The sequence below is a fragment of the Camelus bactrianus genome, chromosome 10 (genome assembly GCF_048773025.1).
Source record: "Camelus bactrianus isolate YW-2024 breed Bactrian camel chromosome 10, ASM4877302v1, whole genome shotgun sequence".
NCBI classification, from domain to species: Eukaryota; Metazoa; Chordata; class Mammalia; order Artiodactyla; family Camelidae; genus Camelus; species Camelus bactrianus.
In genome coordinates this window covers 9,112,814-9,138,245 of record NC_133548.1, presented here as the reverse complement: position 1 = coordinate 9,138,245, position 25,432 = coordinate 9,112,814, and the positions used below count along the sequence as shown (strand labels likewise).

The 25,432-nt window shown below is 57.2% G+C and overlaps 1 protein-coding gene across 6 annotated transcripts; it reads right to left on the bottom strand.

The window, feature by feature from the left end:
• Positions 1 to 5,065: 5,065 nt before the first annotated feature.
• RAB3IL1 (RAB3A interacting protein like 1) lies at positions 5,066 to 25,072 on the bottom strand. 6 transcript variants are annotated; one of them, XM_074371909.1, is made up of 11 exons: positions 24,814 to 25,069; positions 14,243 to 14,495; positions 13,794 to 13,889; positions 13,628 to 13,705; positions 12,738 to 12,956; positions 11,504 to 11,632; positions 11,292 to 11,404; positions 10,989 to 11,012; positions 9,763 to 9,862; positions 6,945 to 7,011; positions 5,066 to 6,108 (listed from the first exon to the last, which is right to left on the bottom strand). In XM_074371909.1, the coding sequence occupies exons 1-11, from the start codon at positions 24,963 to 24,965 to the stop codon at positions 6,026 to 6,028; spliced, it is 1,314 nt and encodes a 437-aa protein (XP_074228010.1). In that variant the 5' UTR covers positions 24,966 to 25,069; the 3' UTR covers positions 5,066 to 6,025. The 6 variants fall into 6 exon arrangements, with proteins under 6 accessions (XP_074228010.1, XP_074228013.1, XP_074228011.1 ...); XM_074371912.1 differs by lacking the exon at positions 24,814 to 25,069 and adding an exon at positions 22,084 to 22,306; XM_074371910.1 differs by lacking the exon at positions 10,989 to 11,012 and having other exon boundaries at positions 24,814 to 25,070.
• Between the last annotated feature and the right edge of the window lie 360 nt (positions 25,073 to 25,432).

The following is a 25,432-nucleotide window of genomic DNA, read 5'->3' as shown; positions in this document are numbered from 1 at the left end:
CGCCCTCGGGGGCGGGGCCCAGTCGGCTCCGGGTGGGACCCCCAGAACAACCGAGTCTGCGAATAATGGGCTTCCGGCCGCGCCTCCTAGAACGTTAAATCCTGAGCACACAGAGGTGGGGACAGTACCCTGGGCTGACAGTAAACAGCTCTCAGACCACGGGTCCCCAACATCGGCGCAGCGAGGCCTCCCCATCGGGCCGAGGTTACTGGCCTGGCAGCCCCCACCCACGAGGGCATCATCTGGGGAGGTCGTTGGACTTCCTGCCGTCGGGGCTACAGGGTTGGGGATGCTGCAGGGTAGCCACCGGGGAAGGGGGAAGAAGAGCAGGAGCACCTGAGTGGGGAGTGGGGTGCTGTCATTCACCGGATGCTGATGCTCCGCTGGCTGGCTTACTCGTGATAGTACCTTCTCTTATTTTTCACTTAAATCCCTTTTGAGAGTGTAGGTTGCTCCCCAGATTACATTTTTTTTTTTGAGACAAAGATACCTGTTTCTAAAAGTTAAAAATTCACACTTGACTTGGAATGAAATGAGATGAAGGTTATACTACAGGGCAGCAGGTGTCAAACTTGAGAGCACCTCAGAATCACTGGAGGGCCTGTTAAGACAGACTGCTGGGCTCACCCCCAGAATGGGATTCAGCACGTCTGCTTTGGGGGCGGAGAACTGCATTTTAACAAGTTCTCGGGTGATGCTGATGTACTGGTTTGGAGAACACACTTTGAGAATCCTAAATTTTATCTTGGTTTAACAATTTGTAGGAAATCATTGTCACTAATATTGGTGGGACAGGTGGGCCAGGGTCCAAAGAAGGGGTGAGGGGGCCTCTGGGTTCTCCTTGGTACCAGGAGCACCTGTCTTCTGTTACCAGGACAACCAGTAAGGCCTTGCTGTCACCAGAGCTGTGGGCTGCCTGAGCTCTCTCCACTGAGGCGTCCTCAAACCCCTTCCCTGAGCATGTGTTGGGGTAGAGGAGTGTGGTTGGCAGTTGAGCCTGGAGGTGACTTCAGATACCCCTGCCTCTATCATGTTCACACATGGGCACAAGGATGGAGGAGGCATGGCCCTCACCCTGTCTTCAGTAGCCCTCGGTGGTCAGCTGCTGACCCTTGACCCTTTCCCTGGGCCTTGACCTTGAGAAGGAAAAGCCAGGCTGGACCAACTCGTAAATCTAAGTGTCAGTTTACTGATCTGCTTCCTGCTGGGCCTACTCGTAAATCTAAGTTTAATTAGTGTCGGTAACTGATCAGGTCTTATTGGGTAAGTTCTGGTTTACTGATACCCTGCTTCCCTTTTGTGATATTGCTGAGCTGTTTGCGCCTTATTGGCCAATATACCCCAAGCTTGTAATCTACCCTATAAAACCTCACTTACACTTCTTAGAGGTGCTCAGAGCCCCGGAGGGATAGCCCTTCTGAGCCTGCCAGCGTAAAAAACCTGAGTACTCCAACCCTCCGAGTCGTGTTTGCTTCTTGGCTGGCCTGTCATTTCCATAACAACCTCATCTCAGTTCATGTGAGGTAGTGGGAATTAGGGTGGGTTAGAACCTCCACTTGCCCCCAGCTGCCCCCAGAGAGATGCGGAAGATGAAGACCTGTGCAGGATCTCATAGGAGGTAAATAGGCTCAGGACTAGACCACTGCCTCCAGCTGCTTCATCCCAACAGAGGGAGAGAGGTGGCTGAGCCCTCCTGCTACATGGAGTTGTGTTGCTGCGAAGCCTGAAGTGTGTCTCCTCCCCACAGCCTAAACTTCAGTCTCCCACATTTCTCCACGGGCCTCAGGGCCTTCCGTAGCCTCTCTGGGCTTCAATGCAGTGGACCCGGCAAATTTCCTGGAATCAGGGGCCCTGGAGGAACTTGGGATTCCATTGTCCATCCAAACCCCCAGCAGGACAGTGAGGCCTCTTAGAGTGCTTGGAAAGAGAGAGGTACCACTTGACATTCCTGAGCTGCCGTGGGGCCACTGTCATGGCGTTGGGTTTAGGCAACGGGAGGGGAGAAGTAGCCAAAAGGCAAAAGAGGATCTGCCAGCTAGAGCAGTTTGGGGGGGGGGGCACATAGGTTTGAGGGAAGTCCCTCAAACCACTTGAATCCAGCCCCTGTCCCAGCTGCTGCTGGGCTTCTCTGCGCCCTGAGCTGCTACACAGGCATCTCAGACACACAGAAGTCTCCGCCCACTATGGTGCCGCCAGCCACGGTCCTGGAGCCAAGTGATGCTTGTGCCAGTGGGGGCTCAGGCAAGGGCAAGCCGTGTAGGGGCAGCAGCGGCCCAATCAGGCAACTTTACAAAAAAGCTCTGGGCCTAGCAGGTAGAACAGTCACAAAGCCCCGTCATTGGTTCTGCAGAAGACACACAAAGTGGTCCCAGGTCAGAAATTTACGATTTGGCTTTGAGTCAAAGCTCACCACGCTGCGAGCTTGGTTATGAGGCCCTGGGCACAACTGATCAGTGAAGAGTTATTATTCAAATGAATTATTGACGCGCTGTGGCCCTACCAGCCATGAAAGACTCTCTCCGAAGGCATCACGATGATGGAGCAGCAGAGCTCCTTAGAATACCCCTTAGTAAAAACAAGAGGGTGTGGCATACAAATGGCCAACAAGCATATGGAAAGATGCTCAACATTACTAATTATCAGAGAAATGCAAGTCCAAACCACATTGAGACATCACCCCATAGACATTAGGGTGGCTATTATCAATGAACACCAACGGAGAGGGGAGGGCGTAAACTCAGTGGTAAAGTGTGCACCTAGCATGCACGAAGTCTTGAGTTCGATCTGCAGAAACTCCATTAAAAATAAGTAAATATATAAAATAAATCTAATTGCCCCCCAAATTACAAAAAAAAACCCCAAACCCAAAAAACCAAACAACAACGAAACAAATGTTGGCAAGGATCTGGAGATATTGGAACACTTGTACACTGTTGGTGGGATTGTCAGATAGTGTAGCTACTATGGAAAATGCTAGGGAGGTTCCTCACAAAATTAAAAATAGAACTACCATATCATCCAGCAATCCCACCTCAGTATAAATATCCGAAAGAATTGAATCCAGGGACTCAAAGAGGTAGCTGTACTCCCATGTTCATAGCAATATTGTTCACAATAGCTAAGAGGTGGAAGCAACCCAAATGTCCATGAATATAAAGAGATAAACAAAATGTGGTCTCTGCATACAACAGAATATTAATTAGCCCTAAAAGGAAGGAAATCCTGTCCTATGCTACAACACGGATGAACCTTGAAGATATTATGCTGAGTAAAATATGCCAGTCACCAAAAGACAAATATTGCATGATTCTACTTATATAAAATACCTACAGGAGAGAATGGTGGTTGCCAGGGGTGGAGGGTGGGGACTTGTTTAGGGGTATATAGTTTCAGACTTGCAAGGTGAAAAAGTTCTGGAGATCTGGTTCACGTAACACTACTGAACTGTACGCTCAAATCACAATCCAAAATGGTTGAGAGTAACCTTTTTCCTTTTTTTTAAAATTTATTTTAAAGATAGTAAACTTTGTCTTAATTTTTTGTTTTAACTTTTTAAAAATTTTTTGAGGGGGGAAGTATTAGATTTACTTATTTTTAGAGGTGGTACTGGGGATTGAACCCAGGACCTTGTGTATAGTAAGCATGCCCTCTATCACTTGAGCTATACCCACCCCCCATTTTACTTTATTTTTAAGATGGTAAATTTTATGTCTTTTTAAACCACAAAATGAATGGGAAAAAAAAAAAAAAGGGAAGGAGTTAGAAAAGTCATTCAGTCCAATATTCCCAACTCAAAGATGAGAAAGCTGAGGCCCGGAGAGGAAAAACTTGCCCAGGTACACAGCCCTGGCAGGACCAAATCAAGACAGGCTTGACAGATGGTAAAATGTGACACAGCAGTGCAGTGTGTGAGGCCAGTGTGGGGCTGGGCTCAGGCTCAGTGGCTGTGGTTGGTGCTGGCTTCTAAGTGGTGGCCATCTGAGTGGGTTATCTAGAAAATTCACTTAAGAGGAACAGCTCCTGTGTGGCTGTTGTCAGCTAACCTTCCCCTCCCAATTCCAAAAGCAAAAGTCCTGGGGCGTCCCCAACCCAACCCCAGAAGCCTGCAGATCAGGGGTAGGGGCGCTTTCATGGGGTACAATTTGGGCACCAAACCTAGATTAAAATCCAGCTCTGCCACGAGCCTCAGTTTCTACATCTCAGAAAAACAGGGAAGGGCCTAATTCAGCAGTGGTTCTTTTGGGGGGGAGGGGAGGAAATTAGGTTTGTTTGTGTATTCATTATTTATTTACTTTTAGGGGGCAGTAGTGGGGATTGAACCCAGGACCCTGTGCATACTAAGCACGCACTCTGCCGCTTGAGCCATACTCTCCCCTCTGGTTCTTAGAGTCTAGGATGCTGGCCAACACTATGCGCTCTGGAACTGGGCTTGTTCATCCCTATCCTGGGGCCACTGTTTCCTCTTGGTGCCTCAGTCGACTCATCTGCAAAATGGGAGAACTAGTACCTCTGATGGCTGCAGTGAGGATTAAGTGAATTTGTTTATTTAAAGGGCTTGCAACCCAGGACTTCAGGGGCCTGGGCCACCCCAACTTCTAACACCTGTCACTATTGTCCCTCATTAAGAATCCATGGGGGAGTCAGGGTTACTACAGTCCCTGCCTGTGCTGCTGGCAGACATCACCGGTCATCAATCCTGCCTTCATCCTGTGTGCTCGGCAGCCCTGACACCTTGACTGAGCTCCAGGCTCCTGTTAGACTAGGCAGGGAGATGGGAAGGGGATCTGCTCAAGGTTTTCTGTGAGGCAGCGGCAAAGCCCCCACTCTCCTGACAGCAAGCAGCTCCACATGGAGAGGAAGCCAGGCTCAGCCTCCAGTAACCCAAGCCCTGGGGAACCCTGGGGAGGACTCCAGTGATGCTCCCTGCAGAAATCCCTTCAGGATTTGGGTTTAATCCCAAGCACGAGGGTGGGCGAGGAAAGGATTTTGTTTCATTCCTTCAGAGGCCCAAGCCTTGGCCCAAGCCCCAGGGCGCAGGAGTAAAGGCTCGTGGCCACCCCGCCTCTACCAACAAAGCCGTCCTTTATTAAATAGAGATCGCATTACATTCCGTTCAGAGGAGGAAATCAGACGTGGTGAGGGATGTGTCCAGGTTGGCCTTGGACCCTGGTACCGAGTAGGCTGTGAGAGGTGAGGAGGGGCCCGGGGCCTGCCCACCCCACCCCAGTCCTGGGTGCAGGGCGCCCTCTGCCCCTGTTCTCTGGATGGCCATCCACGGCTGTAAACAGGCCAGGGCGTCCACTGTGTTTTACTTTGGGAGATGAGTGCCCCAATCCTTCCAGGAGCGGTGGGGGCAGGACTTCTTCAGCATAGGGCTCGGATGGGGAGGGGAGGGGGAAGGTTGAGAGGGAGGGCAGGAAGAGGGACCCTGCTACATCTTGAGAACATTTGGGGGCAGTTTTCAGGCAGACATAGGATGGAGTAGAAGACAGCCAGGGAGGCCCTGGCAGTCACAACTCTGCGGCCCCGTGGGCACCTGGGACTGCAGGCCTGCTGGGCTTTCTGATGCGGAGGCCTCCTGGGAAAGTGGTGAAGGATGGCCACAAGGGGGTGCTGGTGCCCAGGGACTTGGGAACTAGCCTGTCGGATACCCTTGAGATCCAGCCAACAAGGCGCCTGCAGGCAGCAGCTCCTGGGACTGGGGAGGGGGTGCTGGCTGCCCCAGGGGCCCCTCCCAAGGGCTGAGCCTCTCTGTATGGCTCCAAGCTCCTTGGTCTTTGGTGCTTTCTTGAAAGTCTCCTAGTGGCTGTAGTACCACTAGGGAAGAGAGGTCACCTCTTGAGGTCCTGTCCAGGGATGGACGTTTGGTGCCAGCTCGGCGCTGCCTCCATTGCCTGGCCATTTGTCCTTCTGTTCAGTTTCTGGCTAAGGGCTGGCTCAAGGACCCTGTCCTGCTGTATGTCTGTCTATCATGGAGTGGGTGTTGGCTCCAGCTCAGAGCCCCACTCCAGGCCTGGGCCATGCCCTAGGCCTCCTGGGGGAAGAAGCCAAGCTTGGCCAGCGACATCTCCTTCCGCAGCCTTGTGATCTCCCAGAACATCGGCTCCGCTGCAGGCAGAGAGAGCGTGGACAGCTCAGTGACCACTCAGGATCACCTCAAGCAGACGGCCTGGCCCCTTTCCCTGGCTTTGGGCAGGGCAGCTAATGGGCACCCTGAGGCTCCCCAGTCTCCCAGGATCGATGGCCTTAGTGAGTGGCTGGACCTCTTTGAGGCTCCACTTTGAGGCCTTGCAAACTGTTGAGTGCTGAACACATGGGAGAGATGGAGGTGACGGTCACCCCCAGAGCCTGACGTGGGCATTCATGTACCCACTGCCACACACTTGAGAGGCTGCAAATGCTCTCCAACCCCATCTCCCCGGGCTCTCCAGCGACCCAGAGAGTAGACAGATCCAAAGCGTCAATCAGGGCCCTCAAAGTCCATCCCCTGCTGGCAGAATGGGGCAAGGGGACAATGGGTGGACGGACTCAAGTCAGGCAAGGGTACCAGGGAGGTGGATGAGCCTGTGTTCAGGCGACCACACTGCGAGGGGAGGAGATTCCGTAGGGCCTCGAATGCCAGGCCAGTAACAGGAATGCAGTCCCTACTGGCCCCGGGGCTGGGAAAGGTTTCTGGGCAGGAGAAAGCAGTTGGATCCAGGAACGCGGGGGGTCAGGCTTGTTTTCCTGGTGAGGCAGGGCCCAAGAGGACCGTTCTGCTGTTAGTCTTTCCACAGAACTCAACAACAGGGGTTCACGAGCCCTTTACTAACCCACAACCTTCCCGCTCGCAGAATCCTCATTTCGGACCCGGGCAGCAAAGCTCTGGGGTTGGCCCTGCCGCCGCTGGCCCGCCCCGCCCCTTCCAGGGCACCACCCACCGCCAGCCACCAGGGGGCGCTCACCGTCCTGCCGCACCAGGCCTTGCTGGATGTAGCGGATGTAGGTGAAGAAGTTGCACACAGCAGTTATCTGTGGGCGGAGGGGGCAGGGTGTGATCCGCCGGCCTCATACTTGGGGTTCCCCCGCAAAAAAAAACCAGCGCAGACGAGAGACAGGGCAGAGCGGGAAAACCCACATCAGAGCCAGAGCTGGGCTCTAAAACTGTAATTAACAGCCCCAATACTATCACACCTAATAAAAAAATGATAGCAACAATTAAGCGTAATCAAGTAGTTCAAGTAGGCGTATCCTACGAGGCAGACATGCCCATCATTCCCATGCTGCACGTGGGGAGAACGGGGGCTCCAAGAACGACCTAACAACAACTGTGGAGGTCACAGAACTTGTAAGTGGCCGAGCTGGAAGATAAACTGGGCAGGATGCCAAGAATCCACTTCCCTGGTCCCCCACCCCCAACCCTCGCCCCAACCAGGGGCCTGCTTGCCCTGGATGCTGGAGGCCTTGGCCAGCCAGGCCTTACCAGGGGCTATCTGTAATGCCAGGAAAGGCAAGGGGATCAGAAGGTGCTCACCTGGCTGCCCTGGAGCCCCTCGCCTGAAGCCCCCAGCCTGGCCATGAAGACTCTCATACCGTGGAAAGAGTGCTGTTGGTGCACTGTCCTGGCCACTTCTGCAGGCTGGGGCCCCATCTCCCTGCTGTTCAGAGTGTTGCCCCTCTGTACCCTCTACCCCCACAGGCCTCAACCAATGACTGACTGACATCTGAGATGTAAAAGGCCAGCCCACCCCAGGGTGGAACCCACTCTGGGCTCCAGTCCCTGTGGATCAGGCTGAGCCAGACTCTAGCTGAGGCCACACCTTCGCCTGTTTCCCTCACCCCATTCTGCTTCTCCCACTCGCCTCCTGAGAATTGCACACAATCTCCATCTTAGGCTCTGCTTCTAGGGAACCCAACCTAAGACAGGGTGGGAGGTGGCTGGCAGCTGTGCCCACAGCTGCTCCTGCTAAATATCCAAGTGCTTTGAGGGAGGGATGTCAAGTGTGTGTGGGCCACAGGCCAGGGAGCGGAGACGGTCAAAGGGTGAGGCGGTGCTTCTGATAGGCCCTCAAACACCCAGGAGCCCTTGCCAGGAGGACAAAGTGGGTCAGAGGCAGGGAGGTTTGAAAGCCAGGTCAGGGGACTGACCCAGCGTGGCCGAAGTGCCACCTGGGAGGGCCGAGGAGGGGCTGCGTGGGGTGCAAGCAGGACAGGAGAAGCTCGCATCTCAGGCCATGGTGATGTGCAGTGGCCAGTGGGCCCCACGGGAGCAGGGGATGACAGGAGTGGCGGGCCTCCCCCCAGTGCTGCTCCTTGGGGACTGAACTCTCTTCTCCCTGTGGATTCCACACTCCGTGGTCTCTTCAGGATGGAGACCACATCCTAAAACTTCACACCCTTCTCATCTACCCAGTTCTGCCCAGCACAGCGTGGACACACAGGCCTGGCAGATAGGACGTTCTAGATGTCATTTTGTTGGCATGGGAATGTCTGGCATGGATCCCCGGTGTTGGTATCAGAAAACACAAAGGGCCAATGGCCATCGAACAAGGCCGTGGGCACAGATGCACAGGGCGGAGGCTGGATTCAGAAAGGGGAGACCTGGGTCTAGGATGAGTTGCCTGGGGCATACCTCTTTCCTTTCTTTTTTGGGGGGGAGAGTAATTAGGTTTATTTTATTTATTTTAATGGAGGAACTGGGAATTGAACCCAGGACCTTGTGCATGTAAGCACACGCTCTACCATGGAACTACACCCTGCCCCCTCTCCTTTCTAAGGCTCAGACTCCCTGTCTCTAATGGGGGCCCAGCTTGTTGCTGTGGGATTGGCCAGGACATCATGCTGGGCTACCCTGCAGAAGCTTTCAGGACCAGATAAGCTGCCTTTGCTTGTCAGTCTGGTGCCTGATGATGGGGGCCATTTGTCCACTTTAGTCCCAGGAGGCGCCTCTGGGAGGTCAAGGGGAGGAGATGGTTCCTCTAAGAGGGCCCGTCCACACTGTGTCAACTTTGCACCAAGCTTCATTGTTTTCCAAATTTTTGTTTCTTCCAATCATCTTTACTGTCTTTGAAGGGACAGAAGAACGGGGACCACCTCACCCTCATCCCAGCTCAGTAGGTCCCCTGATCCAGCCTGGGTCACTTGGCAGGTGAGGACAGTAGCTGGGATTCCTGGAGGCCCCTCAGCACCCACAGCTGACTGTCAGCTTTATGTGACAGACAAGTCTCAGAACATTCTCCAAAACCTGGGGCCGGACGGAGCTGGAGCCAGAAGTCAGGAGCCTGGAACTTTAACCTGAACTTCCGTGTGGTTCCCTTGGTTAGGTTACTTTAAATGACAGGTGATGGGTGTCATTTTCACGATTACTTTTTAGCCAGCAAGAACATGGCTACCTCAGTCCTTCAACCACAAGGAACTGACTTCTGCCAAGAGCCATGTGAGCTCAGAAGGGGGCCCTGATCGTCAGAAAGGACGCAGCTGCTGACACCCTCATTGCAGCCCATGAGACCCTGGCAAAGGACCTAGCTAAGCTGTGCCTGGACTCTGGATCCAGGGAGACTGAGATAATAAATGAGTGTCACTAAGTTCATGGAAATTTGTTGCACAGAAATAGCAAACCAATACACCTGGCTTGGCTGTGTAGCCCAAGTCAATCTCTGCAGCTCTCTGAGCCTGTGCCCTGCCCTACTCTGGAGATAGAGGTTGTGCTCCTAGGCCTGGGGACTGGAGTCTCAGCTCAGGGAGCCCTAAGGAGCCAGGTAATTCCCCCATTGGATGACTCACCCTGGCTCGGGAAGATGGCGAAATGTAGTAGTGGCTCTTGGAGTCCCCAAGCCGGATTCGGTGGCGACAGGCACAGGCCAGCCCACTCAGGGCACATGTACTAGGGGAAAGCAGAGGGGGTTGTGGGGGCTGACTGGGGCTTGCCCATTCAGCTCATGCAGGGAGGATGCGGCAGCCAGGAGGAGGCCATAGAGGGAGAGGCAGGCAGGCAGACAGCAGGGTGGGGCCTGACATCCTCTCCCCTGGCGTCCCAAGGAGTCTGCAGCCAGGCCAAGCGGGAGTAGGGGCAGTCCTGGAAATCCCTGCGAGGGACCTTTAACCAAGCTGGACCCCATCCCTAAGCCCCTCACCTCACCCTTGGTGGGCAGGGGAGCTTGGTCAGCTTCATGCCAGGTGTACCAAAGCTCCACCCTCTGAAGGCCCTGAAAATGCCCCCCTACTTTACTGGGGCCCTCAGACCCAGTCACCCCTTCCCCCAATTAAGCAGGAGTCTGCTCTCTCTTCCACTGAGCCTTTTGCTTTATCTCTACTCTTTATTGTTACAGCCAAGGGCTCCTCAAAAATCCACATCTAGCCCACAATCTTTCCCTGCTGCCTTCTTATTGCCCAGGAAATGGCTATGGAGAATCCCGAGTAAATGAAGGATAAATAGGCTCCTTGGTTGCAGGACTTATCAGAGCCTTTGCTGCCTCCAGGTTCAATGTGTCTCTCTGATTGGACCTGGGAACCTTCTTTTCAGGGAACATTTATCGATGATTTGTGAAATTCTGGTCTAGTGGGTCAAAGCCCCAGCCTCATTCGAGGCCCTTTACACTCTGGCCCCAAACACCCTCTGTGGCCTCAGCCCCAGCTCCTTGCCCACTCACTCAAATGCTCCACCCACCAACCCAGGGGAGTCTCCATTAATACTCTGGCTTCTCATACCTTCACTTATCCCGTTGCCTCTGCCTGAAAGGTCCTTCCCTGCTTGGCAGACTGTTATTCATCCTTCAAAACCCCGCTCAAATGTTCCCCTCAGTGACAAGGCTCCCACCCCAGGACCTCCCTCTCAGGCCAGATCCTGGGCTGCTGAGGGGAAGTGCTCCCCAGTCCCTGCTCTCTCCACACTGTGGCAGTTTCACTTGGCTGCTGGCCCCGCCCAAAGCCAGCTGAGAAGCAGGGAGGACTAGACGCCAGGGCTGTCCGGTTATTGGCAGGAGGCAGAGCCAACAACCAATATAACTTACGTGTCAATCGGGGCCCGGAACCCACTGTGGGAGAGAGGGAGTGGGAGAGGGAGGCACGTCAGGGCAGCCGGGAAGGGAGAGACCCTGGCTCCGTGACGAAAGGCAGGAATTTCTACCAAAGATGCCTCCCTGCCCTGCGTGGGGGCAGCCACAGTCCCCACCCAGTGAGGTGCCCTGGCCCACCCACACCAGGCCCCAGCAGGCAGGCCTGAGGCTCAGTCCTCCCAGGCCACCCCCTTGGCGGGGGCCCAAGGCTACGCAGGGGTTTCCCAGGGGCCTGGAAGGGTGCAGAGCTAAGCTTACTTGGTGCGGCCACACTCGACAGCGGCCACCTTCACTGAGGGCAGTGTTTGCGAAGCCACAGGCTCAATGGTGAGCGTGTTGTCCTCCACGGCGGCCCGGACCAGTGCCGAGAGCTGCTCCAGAGCAGGGCGGTGGGTGAGGTGGTGAGAGGCTGGTCCCTGGCTGGGGGGCCGGCCTCCCCTCCCCAGCTGGCCGCCCTCTGCCCACCTCACCTCCTGCATGGTGAAGTCCAGGCAGGGGCCCACGTCCTCCCGGTACACCCTTTCCAGGAAGGGGCAGGTCTTGTCCAGGGAAGGTGATTCCCTCCAGGCTTGGAACTCTGCAAACAGGGTCGCATCCACCTGTAGGGGAGGGCGAGGGGGGTGGGTGGGGGTTAGGGTGCTGGGGGCCAGCACAGCAGAGACAGGCAGAGCCGAAGGTGGTGGGGAGCCAGGGAGGACGCAGGGCAGGCCCAGTGGGGACCACGCAGGGGAGCCAAGTCCCAAAGAACTCATCTCCTGTCGCTGCACCGAGAATGCAGAATTCAAAGTTGCACTTTCAGGCGTGTTTTCAGTTTCTCGGCACTAGAGAATTACAGACTTGGGTCCGGGGCCTCGTCCTGAAGACCCTCCCCACCTCCTTGAGGAGGAAAAGTTGAAGAGTGACCCCGCAGGGACCCACGGGTACACGCCGGGACCCGCAGCACACACAGGCATGGTACACGGGAGGAAAGACACACGCCCCCCCGGAGCACATGCAGTGAGAGGCTGGGTGGGCGGGAGCGGGGCGGCCCCTCTCCGGAGCCATTACCTGTCGGGAAAAGGAGAGAGAGGTGGCAGAGGTGGGGCCCACAGGCAGCTCACCAGGTGGGAGCTGCCAGGCCGGCTCGTAGGTGAGGTGAACCGCCCTGCTGGGGACCACGCAGAGGAGCAGAGAGAGGAGGGGGGGCAGCCCGGGCTGGACGCACAGGGCAGACAGACAGACAGGTGCACAGAGACAGAAGGAAGGAGATGTTAGTGTCCAGTTGGAAGCTTAGAGCCAGAAGAGGGTTGAAGGCCCCCCCCGTGCCTCCTCCTTGGAAGCTCCGGAGGCCTGGGGCAGGATGGAGCTGGGGGCCACCTTGGCATCAGAGACCCCAGGAAGCTGAGTCCCACTACATCCCTCATGGGTGTTCACTGGGCGCAGCCCTGAGTGAACTCCTGAGGACCCACAGCCAAGGACATTGCAGCTCATTGTCCAGCCTGGACCAGACCCCCATGTACCCCACTGAGGGCCAAACACCTCATATCACAAGGAACCTGCCCAAAGGAGCCCTCATAGCCAAAGGACACAGAAGTCCAGAGAGGGTGGGACAGGCTCCTGGTCACACAGCAGGAGTCAGGCAGGTCCCCACTGGGCATCACTGCCCGGCTGACAGTGGGCGCTGTCTCTCTTTCTGGTGTCCACTGTCTGCCCGCAGCCTCTCACCTCTCTGCCCTCCTTGTCCGGGGCCAGGGCGTGTCCTGCAGCAGGGCACACAGCAGGGCAGGGGGCGCTGCTGGTGCTCTTATGACGCAAGTGGCCCTTGCGGGGTCCGGCCTTGGTGGGGCTGAGAAGCTGCGGGTGGAGCTCGCGGTTGGGAGAGGCTGGTGTGGACGTGATGACCAGTGTCTTCAAGGCTGTCACCTCTGCCTGCAGCATGTCGATCTGGCCGGAATGAGATGGCTGTAAGTGTTAGCCCAGGGTTGACTCTGCCCTGGCTGCCACCACCTGTCACCCCAGCTCAGGATGGCCCACCCTGACTAGTACCTAACTCTACCTGTTACAGCTTTTGAAGTGGGAGCTGAGATACCCATTTTACAGATCAGGAAACTGACGCTCAGAAAGAAGACATGGCCTGGCTTAGGTCACTTTGATAGCCAGGACTCTGTTTGATACACGTGTCTGAGAGCTGGTTGGGTCTCCCACTGAGTGGCCCCTAGGAGCCAGGAACAGCCCAGCCCACACATTTTACAGATGGGCAAACAGGCTTGGAAAGCTAAAGCTCCTTGCCCAGGCTCATACAGCCAAACTGAGGTTTCTGCTTTGCAAAGGGGACATAGGAGGAGGGAAAAGAAACTACAACGGTTACAAGATCCTCCCAGACCCAGAAAGGGCCCAGAAAGATCTCCTTGGTGCAACAGAAGCACAGCTGGGGTCCCAGGGAGCTGGACTTCCACCCCAGCGGGCTGTGTTCCAGCGGGGTCATTCAGATGCCTCTGTCCCTTCCTTCTGGGCCTTGGTTGGCCCATCCCAACCGGCATCCATCCCCTGGCCAATGGCAGGGCTGGGAGGGGGTCAGGAGCTCTGGGCTGGCCGAGTAGGTAGGAGGGCCTCACCTTGCCCCGCGCCTCCTTCAGCTGCTTTTCTGACGCTGCCTGCTTCATGTTGGCTTCTCGCACCATCTTGTGGGCTTCCTGGGAAGAGGGCAGGCTCCAAGTGAGTGGGGCCATGCTGACAGATGCCCTGCAGACTCCCTCCCCAGCCTGCGCCCAGGCCCCGTACCTCAAACAGGCTGGCCGTCAGCTCCTCCAGCTCCTGTTCCAGCTGCTCCCGCACCTTGGACAGCCGCTCACACTCCTCATCCTTCAGTTTCAGCTCCTGGGGGGCACAGGGGACAGAGCCGTCAGCCCCACTGGGGGACCCCAGGCCTGGCACTGGGGGCGCCAGGCCCACTTGACCAGGCCCCATTCCCTGGGGTCATCTTCCGTGGGCCTCTGGAGCTGACTTCCTCCATGGCCCTACAGTTTACCATGTGTTTTCCATTTAGCTTATAGCATGAGGTTGGAGTCAGGACTTCTAAAAGTCGATTAAAAGTCACAGGAAGCACTGGTCTCCCCTTTGTTTGTGCTGCCCTCATGCTCAGCACAGGCCTGGCATGCAAGTGGCCTTGACAGGTGCATGACGTCTCCCCAGGCCGGCCCCTGGCCCCCCACCCCACCCCCAGGCCCCACCTTCTGGGCTTTGTGCAGCTCCTCCTTCAGGAACTCCGAGCCCTTCTCGCGGATCTCCATGGAAGAGCTGCGCAGGCGCGACACGTCCAGCCGGGTAGCCACAGGACCCTCCTCGCCTTGCACCTCCTCCCCTGCAGGGGTCTCCGCCAGGCCTCCCGGGGACTCCCTGTGGCTTTTGCAGGGGCCCACACTCTTCCAGGGGACTGGGACAGCTTCCAGGGGTGGCGGGTGGCCCTCGTCCGGGTGGGGCTGGCTGCCAGGCAGAGAGCAGATACAGGGTGGGGTCCTAAGGCCTGGAGAGCTGAGCCCAGGGACCAAGCCCAGGCAACACACCTGCCACTCTGGGCCTCAGTCTCCCCATCTGTAAAATAGGCTATCACCAGGGTTGTCACAAGGGCAGAATGACCAAGCACAGGGTCCCCTGGGGGCAAGGACAGGGCTCATTCATCTATGTCAACCACCCGCTCCAGCCCAGGCCCACAGTAGGTGCCCAGCACACAGCAGGTGTTCCTGTTGGTTCGCCCAACAGATACTGTAAATGCATCAATGGTGAGGGCCTGCGTTTCCGCCTCTTTAAAATGGGGAGGATCCAAACGGCCCTACCACAGGGGTCACTGACTAGATCAGAGATGTGCAGAAAGCCTTGGCACACGAGACACTTAAGTGGGAAGTGCCTTCATTGCTACTGTCAGGGTGGACCAGAGAGGAAGGACCAGCGGGGACAGGCAGAGCTCAGGCAGGAAGGTTCTGCAAATGGCCCCGGGGAAGGCAGCCCACTTCCTGCCCTCTGGACCTTGTGGGGAGCAATCCCAGTTCTCCACTGGTCCACCTTGTGACCTCAGGCAAACTCCCCTCTCTCTGAGCCTCAGGACACTCTTCTCCCTGAAGTTGAGGAACCCGGAGGCAGTGCAGGGCGCCCCCCGCCTGTCCACGCTCCCCTCTTCGCAGCAGACCCTAAGGAGTGGGGGAAGGAGAGGGCTGGGCAGTGGTGGTTTGTGCCAAGACAGCACCTCTGGACTCGCTCACTCAGCAAAAGTTGGCGGCTCCTGAGCCAGCAGCTTCTGAGCTGCAGTGGCTGGACTGAGGGTGGGGGGCTGGGCTGCTGATCGAAAGGGGAAGTGGAGGGGAAGGGGCTCAGAGGGGCCCACACAGGAGGGAGGAAAGACAAGTCCAAGGGGTCGTGGAATTCAGAATTGCCAAGAGGAAATGGGAAAGACAGGGCTGCGGTCTGGTCCCTCCTCCCCGTCCTCTGGACCCAGGGACCATCACTTAAGCAGCCCCCTATGTTTTGTGTTTCCCCTTCGGTAACACAAAAGGACCTGGTGCCCAGGGACCCTAGCAATGAACCCATTCCCAGCCCTCCAAGTGGCCCAGTCCAGCCACCAACCCAGCCTGCCCTCTGCTGGAACTAGCCGAGTGTGGTCTTGGGTTCCTCGGGCTGGGTCCTGCCCAGCAGGGACGCAGGCTTTGACGACTAAAATTGGAACACACACCCATCACTGCATTAACAGCATTTATGCTGGACAGGGATCTTTCCTAATACCCTTGTCTGAGGGGTCTTGTTGGCCAGCGGGTCCCTGAGGCTTAAGGAGCTGTGGCAGCGCTGTGGTGGCCCCAGGCTGAGTCTGCACCCAGGGGACTCCCAGGTGCTCTGCTCATGTTATCTCACTTAAAACTCTCAGCCGAGGAGGGGAGGGGATAGCTCAGTGGCAGACGTGTGCTTAGCATGCATGAGGTCCTGGGTTCAGTCCCCAGTACCTCCATTAAAAAAAAAAAAAAAGAAATCTGATTACCCCTCAAAACAAACAAACAAACAGAAGCTGCACTTGTGGTATTGTCTCCATTCTACAGATGAGAGAGGTGATGGGACTTGCCCAGGGTCACACAGCTGGTCAGCAGCAGTGCTAGGAATGGTGGCCAGGTCGTCAGCCCAGGCTCCCAAAGCTCCCCAGCTACAGCGGACCGGTGGGCGGTGGGCAGTGGGTGGGCGGTGGCATCGTGCATCTGCCTCTGGATCAAGGGCCACTGGGTCCAGGGGTACCCAGGAGGCTCTTCCTCAGCTGCGCAGGGAAATCTGACCCAATTCCAGCCTGAACTGGCTTCTCAGCCTCTGCTCCGGCCCAGAAACTGCCCCCGAGAAAGGAGGCCAGGGCTGGCGGCAGGGGGGCTGTGGCTGAGCACACAGGCCAGTCGGGCAAGGATGGGTCCATGCCAGGCTCCGACCCTTGGTACCTGCGAGCCCCTGGGAAGGTTACTGAAATTCTCTCAGCCTGCCTCCCCATCTGTGGGTTGGGGGTAAAACCTGCAGGAAGCGCACTAAGAATGGAACTGAGTCACTGGACAAGGCACGGGGAGAACAGTGGACTGTCTGCAGCTATGTTTGGCAGGGACCCCCACTACCCCGCCCCCCATCATGTCTGCCCAGGCTCTGGATCCTGCAGCTAAAACTGTGGGCCCTCAGGAGGTTCCCCCACTGGAGGCCTGCAGTCCAGTACCGTCCCCTCAGTGGAGAAGATGGCCAAAGTAGTCATTCAGGCTTGGTGGGGTCAGACCCCACGTCGGGACTGCCCACTACGATAGAATGAGCAACAAGTATAGGCCAAGGGCAGGGGGTGACTTCCAGGGACAGCAAAGGGCACAAGGCAGGATCCCAGGTCTCAGATCCCCAGCCCCATGGCAAGGACCACCCCAGCCATCACCTGCATCCCCTGCCTAGGGGAACAAGGCAGCCAGACACCTCCCGCGAATAATAAGCTTCGTCCACAGGTGTGGGCTTGGCCTCTGGCCACAGTGAAGGACACACACTCTCCTGCTGGTCCCCAGGGCATGGGCTGGGGGTGTGGCCAGACAGCTCCCATCATTTTCCCAACAGGTTCTCATTTCAACCCACTGCTAGGGGGATGGGGCCCAATTTTGCAGCCAGAGGAAACTGTCCCAGGGAGGCCTGAGACAGAGTCCCAGTGATACCTTCCCCTTCTCCCTCCTCGTCCCCCTCTCCCCAGTGGAAAAGCCCAATGTATAAATCCTCATGGCAAAAAGCATGGATGGCTGGGGAGTCCCTAACAGCCCAATGCCTGGGCCGGGGGTGCACAAGCAGGAGGGAAAGAAGGGCCCACTCTGCACTGGGAGGGAAGCTGGAATCTGTAGACCCTCCTGCTTACACTCTGGGCCATAAGGCCAGCTCCTGTGACTCAAATTTCAGAAGTAGAGGAGACCCCAGGCCCCTTGGGTCCAGCCAACTCAGAATCCATTATCTTCTACATACTTTAGAGGCCCAAAATCCTGGGCGTGAACATCTATGGTGGAGGGAGTTCACTCTTTGGGCACGCATGAGCTATCAAGTTCTTCTGTGCTATGCCTACTCCCTCGGCCCCTAGTCCAGGTCCACAGTGCTCTGCTCAAACCTTCTCAGTCCCCATTCCCCACAGAAACAGAGTCCAACATCCAGGATATGCCACTACGGAGGGGTCTGCTCAGCGGCAGGAGATAGTAAGAGTCAAGGTCGGGTAGGTGGGGGCAGCCAACATCCCCATCCCGAAGCCGGCTCCCCTGCCTAGAGCCCAGGGCAGTTCACACAGGAAAGGCGCTGCGGGGTCACTTCCCCAGGAAACACACAAGGGCTGGGGGAAAGCAGCAACCCCCAGGCCCTTTCTCAGAGGGCCCCTGGGGCTTTTGTTCCCATCTACGAAACATGGCAACATGAGGGCCACCTCTGGGTTCAGTGGTCCCCAGTCACCCAGCAACCCCCACTGGACGAGGAGGGCCTGCCCGGAGGCCACACCCAGGGCCAGAAGGGCCCAAATCCGGTCCTGTGAACCTTCCTCCAGCTTTGGCCCAGCCAGCCTACCATGCCCTGAACCTCTCCCTCTCTGCCCACCAGTGCCCAGGTCACCTCCTTGAGTTAAAGATGCCTCCTGTGTGCTAACAGACATGACGGCTTCATTACTCAAGCAGGGGGAGGAGCCAGCATGGGATACTCTGAAAACCAGGGGAGAGAAAGGAATCAGGGCTCACACTGGGACCCTCACCTTCTGCCTCGGGCCACAGAGCCCAGGCTCCAGGGCAGCTGAAGCTTGTCTGGTCTGCAGGAACCCCGACCTGGGCCCAGCTCCGGGACAGTGCCGCAGCGCAGGGGCCGGGTTCAGAATCACACTCACACACTTACAGGCAGCCCAGTAAGCCCTGAGAGCCCTGAGGCTGAAGCCCAGTGACTCTCGTCCAGGGGCCAGCGGGGTCCCAGGAAAGGTTTCCTGTGTTGGTTCCCTGACCGACCCGCAAACCCAGCCAAGCTCAGCCCACAGAGAGTGGCCAAGTCCTCAGCTCCAGACCCACAAACATCAGATTCCCGAGCTCCCACTCCCATCTGTGCCAGCCCCCCACTCCACAGATGTCATCACGCGTGCACCTCATTACACTGCGACAAGGAGAGGCTCTCTCCAACCCAGTTTGAATGAAGAGGCGCCCGAGGTTCAGAGAGGGGTGGCGATCTGGCGAACACACAATGAGGAAGTGGCAGGGTGGGACCTGAACCCAGAAACCAGGCTCTAGTGTCATGTGAACTGTCACCCAGAAGAGTCAGGACAGGAGGAAAGGGGATGAATGGTGGTTTCAGAGAAGTGAGGCAGGACGCAGATGGAGGTTTGAGGAAGTTTGAGGCAGTGTGGGAACGGTGGTGGTGGTGGGGTTCCACCCACGGCTGCTGTTCTAGCTGGGTAGGCTCTGGCCTGGGAGGGGATAGGCAGAGGGGAAACACAGAGAAAGACTTGGCGGGGGAATCATGGGACGACCAGGGGCTGGAGAGGGGGACAAGACAAAATGGCAGTAGTTAAGATAACTACAAACCAAGAACAAGGTGAATGAGAACAGTAGTGCCCGTGAGTGGAATGAGGAACTGGGAAGGGGTCTTTCAGGGAAGAGAAGGGGGTGGCTGAAGCATTTGGGAAGTGGCAGCCCACAGGGAGCAGCTGCAGCCCGAGCCTGGATGAGGGGATGGGTGACAGAGGAGCTGAGGGTTCCAGAAGAATGGACAATGGTGTTGTCCAGGGAAGTGAGTCGAGTAGGACCCCCGGGGTAGGAGAGGGTGCGTCTGGACCACTCCAGGAAGGGTAGGTGTGTGCACGGGAGGCTGGAGCAGCAGCAGTGCCTTGTTCCTACAAGGAACACGGAGCAGGAGGGAGGAGGAGGCCAGGAACAGCCTCGGGATGGTTGGAACCCTTGAAGCAGGTGGGCCAGGCCAAGCCTCTTCCTGCCACAGACCCAGGCCCGCCAGCCCAGCCTCTGCCCTGATGAGGAAGGGAAGCCAGCCCTGCCTCCACCGGGAGCCAGCCCAAGGCCCAGAGCCTTAAGGTGACTTTCTCAAGATCACACAGCCTATCTGTAGCCCTGGAGCTCCCCAGCACCATGCCTGCAGCAACGACACAGTCCCCCATCCCTAGGAGGTTAGGGTGGTCTCTCTCATTCCCAGGCCATCCAACAGTCTGTCCCTGCCTAGAGACAGGCATGATCTGACAGACAGGGAAACAGACTGGGGGCTACACCAATGTCATCTGGCCACCAAGTGGCAGAAAACTAGCCCAGAACCCAAACTCTGGCCTCTGAGGACCAAGTCGCAAGTGCCCAGCACTGTGTGAGCAACAGAAGTACCCAAATTGCCCACCCCATCACCTTGGAGCTGGCTTGGTGCCCCAGACTATGGACATGGGATGCTGTGGGGGATGGGAAGGGAGCAGCCTGCTTTGTGGGGAGGCGTCTCTGGATTCAGAGTTCAGGGCCCACACTCAAGGAGTCCCCATGAAGCAGGTCCACCTGAGCTCCTGAAAAGTCTTGCCGCTGCCTCCCACCCCAGGGGAGCAGCCCTTGGTCTAGAGCCAAGAAGCCGAGCTGGCACCTTGACCCAGCCACTAACAGAGCAGTCATCCAAGAATCCTATCTCAGGCATCTTCCACATGAGGAAACCAAGCCCTAGAGTCATGAGAGGCTTAGCCAGGGTTACCGACTGCTCAGCCAGATTCCTCCCAGTCTAGGAGGACGGATCCCAAGGATACACTTGCCCAAAGTTATCACAGCAGCTCTGTCTGCTACCTGGGCAAGTGTGACCCCGAGCAGCGTCCCTCCCAGCTGCTGCTGGAGTCTGGGTGAGCTCCTAGGACAGAGTCCCCCAGTGGGTGCTGGCAGCTTGGCCCCTGATCTTTCAATCCCTGCCTCCAACAATATTCAAGTGAGAGGTCCATAAAAAGGCAGTGCTCAAGGTAACCCCCAAACTCTACCTCTTGTTCCCCAGGTGCCCAGCTCCTCACTCTGCCCCTCGTGCCTTCCATCTGCACGTATGAAGCATCCACTACGTGCTCTGCACCTGGCTAGGTCCTGGAGGATCCAAATCTACCTCCAGGAAGTGAGCCATATTGAGGATTGAGTTGGGTTCGACTTGGCAGCCTGATCCATCCAGAAAGGTCCTGGGACTTTTTGATCCCTTCTTTAAAGTCAGCACCCGTCTACCAGCAGCCCCCAGACTTGTCTGTCTGGCCCTGGCCTGGGTGCCTCCAGGAAAGGACAATCTCTGGGCCTGGATCACTTCCCCACCACAATCCACACATGTCACCTAGAGGCCCAGAGAAGTGAGGCTGTACTCTCAAGATCACACAGGTGGCTGAGTTTTGCCTGGGTGTACCCAACACAAGGGGTCACCAGCTTCCTCCCCCAGCTCCTCAAAGACAATTAACCTCAGGCAGGATCGCCTTAACCTCTCCGGATGTCACCAATCCAACTCAACCACTTTCTCCCTAAACTCAGTCTCCTTCCCCCAGGGCACAATTCCAAAGAATCCAGGCTCCACTTAACTCTCTCCTTTTAAGTGTCTAGGGCTTCTTCACGCCTCACCCCTACCAGGAGCCCACTCTCCCAGCAGCCCCTGCTGGGGATGACTTTCCATGCCTCCCTTAGCATCTCAGCTCATGCTTTGCTTGGTGCCATGGAGTAAGGCGGATTCAGCCTGTATCGGAACTCTCCAGCCCGCCAGCCTCCCCACTGGGGTGTCCCTCACTCTCCAGCTGTGGCTGAGAAGGAGCCCTGTCCTGGGACCTCCCATCTGGCCCAGTTCTTTACAGGAATACATATAACCCACTCCCACTCTGGCCACATCTCCTCTAGGACCTGATCTTCCCAGGCCATGGGGAAGAAGTGTTTACCAAACTGCATGAAAAGACCACAGCACATACAGAGAAAGGGTCCCACACCAGGTTGGCCAGGGACTGGGGCCACCCGTGAGAATCAGTGAACAGATATGGGTACTGAAGCCACTAACCCAGGGCCCAGGGTCTGTGTTGCCCTGGTCCAGGCTGCAGGGAAGTCCCACACCACACCTTTGAGCCCAGCAGGCGCCAGGAGCCTTAGATGGAGGTTCACCAACTTGCAAGTGACCTTGGCAAAGACCCAGCCTCCCCCTTCCCAAATGCACTGCTTTTAGAGGGTTCACCCAGCCTGGAGGGGGGGGGGGTTCCCGTTCTCTAGGTGCATAGCAGAGTTATTCCGGCTTGCACTCTACCCCTCCTACCCCAGCTCACTTGCTCTCCGATCAATTAGAAGTTGGCGCTGTCATGGCAGGACGGTCTGCAGCCCACCCTTCGCACTCTCTGCCTCCAGAGAGACCCCCTGACACCTCCACGCGGAGTGTCCTTCCATCTTCAGTTGCGAGTCGCCTTGCCTGTCCTCGTGTTCCAACAGGGCAGGAATAGAGGCGCAGAGCACCTCCCAGTGGGGGTGCACACACTCCCAGGACCCCACCCCCACCCTCCCCGACGTCCCACCCCGGGAGGCAGCAGCGTCCCGACCCCTCGCGAACCTACCCGCTCCACATCCCGGCGCCTCGGGGCGCCCGGGAGTCGGTTCCACGCGCCGCCGCCGCCGCCGCCGCCGCCGCCGCCGCCGCCGCGATCTCCCCGCGCCGCCCCCGCCGCGTCCCCGCCAGCCGCCGACTCCGCCCAGGCCCGCCGGGCTGCCCCGCCGCCTGTCAGTCCTGCCCGCTGCCTGTCCCTCTGTGCGGCCCCGGCCCGCGCCCCGGCCCCCAAGCCTGCCGCGACCCTGCCCTCGGTCGGTCACGTGGCCGAGGGGTGGCCCGAGGACACGTGCCCAGCCCCGCCCCTCCGGCCACCGACGCCGAGAGCTCGCGCGCGCTCGGAGCCCAGTCCCGCTCCGGCCGCCCTCCCCGGGACAGTGCGACGGCCAGAGTGGGGGAGGAGCCGGTCCCCATCATCCTGCGGCCAGCGCAGCTCCCGGACGCTCCCAGCTGACTCCCCTCCAATCACCCGCCGCGCGGCACAACGCTGCACCCTCCCAGGGCCACCCCTGCCCAAGAACCTACAGTGGCTCTCTGGCTTTCAGCTCCCTGACTCTTAGCGGACTGTCTCTCAAGGCCAGCAGGCACGCTCTCACCCCCTAACCTGGCACTCCTTCCCTGGGCTCCCTGCTCTGTGTCTCTCCCGGCAACATCCTTCCGGATGAGAAGGGGGGCTGACCCCCAAACAAGTTTTCTCTCTCCTCCTCAGGGCTTATCTTGTGGGAGATCCCACCTTTGGCCCCAAGTCTCCAGCCCCAGCCTCTCCTCCCAACCAGGGGCCACCCTTCTTGCTCTGAACAGACTCTGCCCATCCCTGCCTTTGCCCACCATCTAGTCTCTGCCAGAATGCGCCCTCCCCACCCCATATACACACCTATTAGGTCCCACGTCTGTAAAACCATTCCTTGGATGCTAGATCACTGGTCTTCCTTGTCCCTCAGCCCCTCTGTCCCTCTGTGACCTCTCCTGAGTCCTGACCATTGACTCAACTTCAGCCTTGGGCTCAACCAGTGAGAGCATAACCCTGCTTCTCTCTTGCCAGAGACCATGACCCCCATCCTCCATATCTAGAGGAGGCCTAGGAGTCTGGGAGCAGGTACTTTCCCTTTCAGGTGCTACTCTCAGATCCAGAGTCGGGACCCCAGGCTTAAGTTTGTCAGATCTTCATCTGGGAACACACATTTCATTCATTTGTGCACGCATTCAACCACCCCTTCTGAGCACAAACTATGGGCCGTCCAAGGACTGGGGGACCCAAAGGGAAACTGCATAGACACAGGCTCTGTACCCCCTGGGGTTCCAGTATGGTGGGGAGATGGGCAGTGGGGGAGATACTCAAGGACCTCCACTTCCAGGGCCACTTCTCAGCCAGGGTGCACCTTACTAAATGAATGATGTCCTTGTTCAAAATAGAGGACAATATTCCTCTCCTTGGGGGACATGGCCCATGCCAAGGTACAGGACTTGGTGAGCGGAGGGCAGACCAGATTTGATGTAATGCTCACATGCTCCCGTGGCTGGCACCTTGCTCAGTGAGCAACCTGCACCAGCCCTCTGTGACATCCCTTTCATTCTGCCCAGGCCTCCCATATCCTTCTCTCTGCAGGGCCATTGTTTCCACAACTGTGGTTTCCCAAGGGCAGGGACCAGCTCCTCCTTGGAGCTGTGTTTCTCCACCCACCACAGCCTAGCCTAGGGTCTGGCCCAAAGGAGATGTCATTCTGTATTTGTTGACGAATCCTTCACCAGATAAGTCTTGAGCAACTGCTGTCTTCCTGGACCTTACTCTGTTCACTGTTAGGGGAACCAGGAGGGGATGACACACAAGGAGCTCAGGACAGGACGCTTACCCTCCAAGTCTTCACAAGCCCGGGCAGGAGATAAGACCTGGTCCAAGTCGTGGTAACCCAGACTGGTGGGAGATAAGGGATGGAAGGGGTATCAGCCCAGGGCTACAGGCCCAGAGGAAGAGTCCTCAGCCCGGGAGGACTAGTGGGCTGGAAGGCCCTTGAGTGAGGCTTCAAAAGACAAGTGTGGGGTCACTGTCACCACCCCAATTACCAGCCAAAAATATCCCATGATCTCTTACCTTGGGCTCTCAAGGCCTCACTAGCTCCTCCCACAGCCCAGTGAGCTCTGCTCCTTAGCTGAAAAGGACGGGCTCAGAGAAGTTAAGAAAACTGCCTGATGCCACACAGCCAGGGATGGTGGGGCTGAGACCCCTTACACCGGTTTTCTGAAAAGACAGCCCAGAAACCAAAGAGCTCTGTGGAAATGGCAGTTACATGCAACAAGGGGACCCTACTAGGTTGGGAGGTTGGCAGGTTGGGAGGGAAAAATAAAAGGTGTGTCTTCTGCCTCCAAGCCACTGTCCTCCCCAAACTTCCCCCCTCACCCTGGCCATCCGCAGCCTGGCAGCCCTGGCCACAGACCCATCCAGGACACTGCCAGCTTCAACAACCCAGGCCCTGATTCTGGACTTCAGTCTGTCCTCGATTCACTGTGCGACCCAGGATGAGTGTCTTGCCCTCTCTGAGCCTTAGATTCTACATCTTACAACAACCAAGTTAGACAAGACAATCAGGGCCACCCCTGGTGCTGACCTTGAAGGAGGCTCATGATATCCTCATAGTTCTATGCCAGTCCACTGTCCAGTGCCCCGCTTCTCATCCCTCCCCCAAGGCCCCTGCAGAGTGACAAGGTTCCTCCTTCCCCTCCGCCTCCCAGGCCACTAGCTCACCTGTCTGTGGCCCAGGGCTGCTCTCCCAAGTGCCCCTCAAGTTCAGGACCCAGACCTGAAGGGGCATAGCGGACAGCCCCTGAGCTCACTGCCAGGAACACGGGACATTTTCCTCGGGCAGGACACTCAGAGCGCTCATTAGCAGCGTCCATGGCTGGTGGGCCAGATCGAGAGTCCCCCTAGAGACTGCCAGGTGGGGAGGTGGCGGGAGCCTTCTCGCCACCCCCAGGCTGAGACTCACACTAACCTTTGCTATCTCCGAGGAGCAGCAGCCTGTGAGGGAGGCGCCTCCCAGACAGACCTCTATCTCCTTAAACCCAGTAATTATTAACTCCCATGGCTCAGCGGGCAGCAGAGAATGCTGGGCCCTCCTTCCTGCCTGAGCCAGGGAAGTTGAGATACCTTGAAGGGAAATGGGAGGCTTCCTCTGCGTGTCCAAGGCCCCAGGCTTAACTAAGCCCATGGGACAAGGCTGCCTGTCCTCTCCCCGCCCAGGTTGGCAAGTTGGAAAGAGCCTGTCCAGCTCTGGCCCTGTCACTGGCTGGCTGTGTGGTCTTGGGCAAGGTCCCCCACCTCCCCGTGGTCCCTGGCTTCAAAACACCCTTAAAACTTTCAACCA

Excerpts from the sequence above, each read along its gene's own strand:
- RAB3IL1 (XM_074371909.1), bottom strand. The coding sequence starts at position 24,965 with ATGGACGCTGCTAATGAGCGCTCTGAGTGTCCTGCCCGAGGAAAATGT. Across the intron at positions 11,405-11,503 it reads TGGACTTCACCATGCAGGAG|CTCTCGGCACTGGTCCGGGC; the intron begins GTGAGGTGGGCA and ends GCTCTGGAGCAG. Across the intron at positions 9,863-10,988 it reads TTCCGGGCCCCGATTGACAC|TACATGTGCCCTGAGTGGGC; the intron begins GTAAGTTATATT and ends GCTTTCCCCTAG.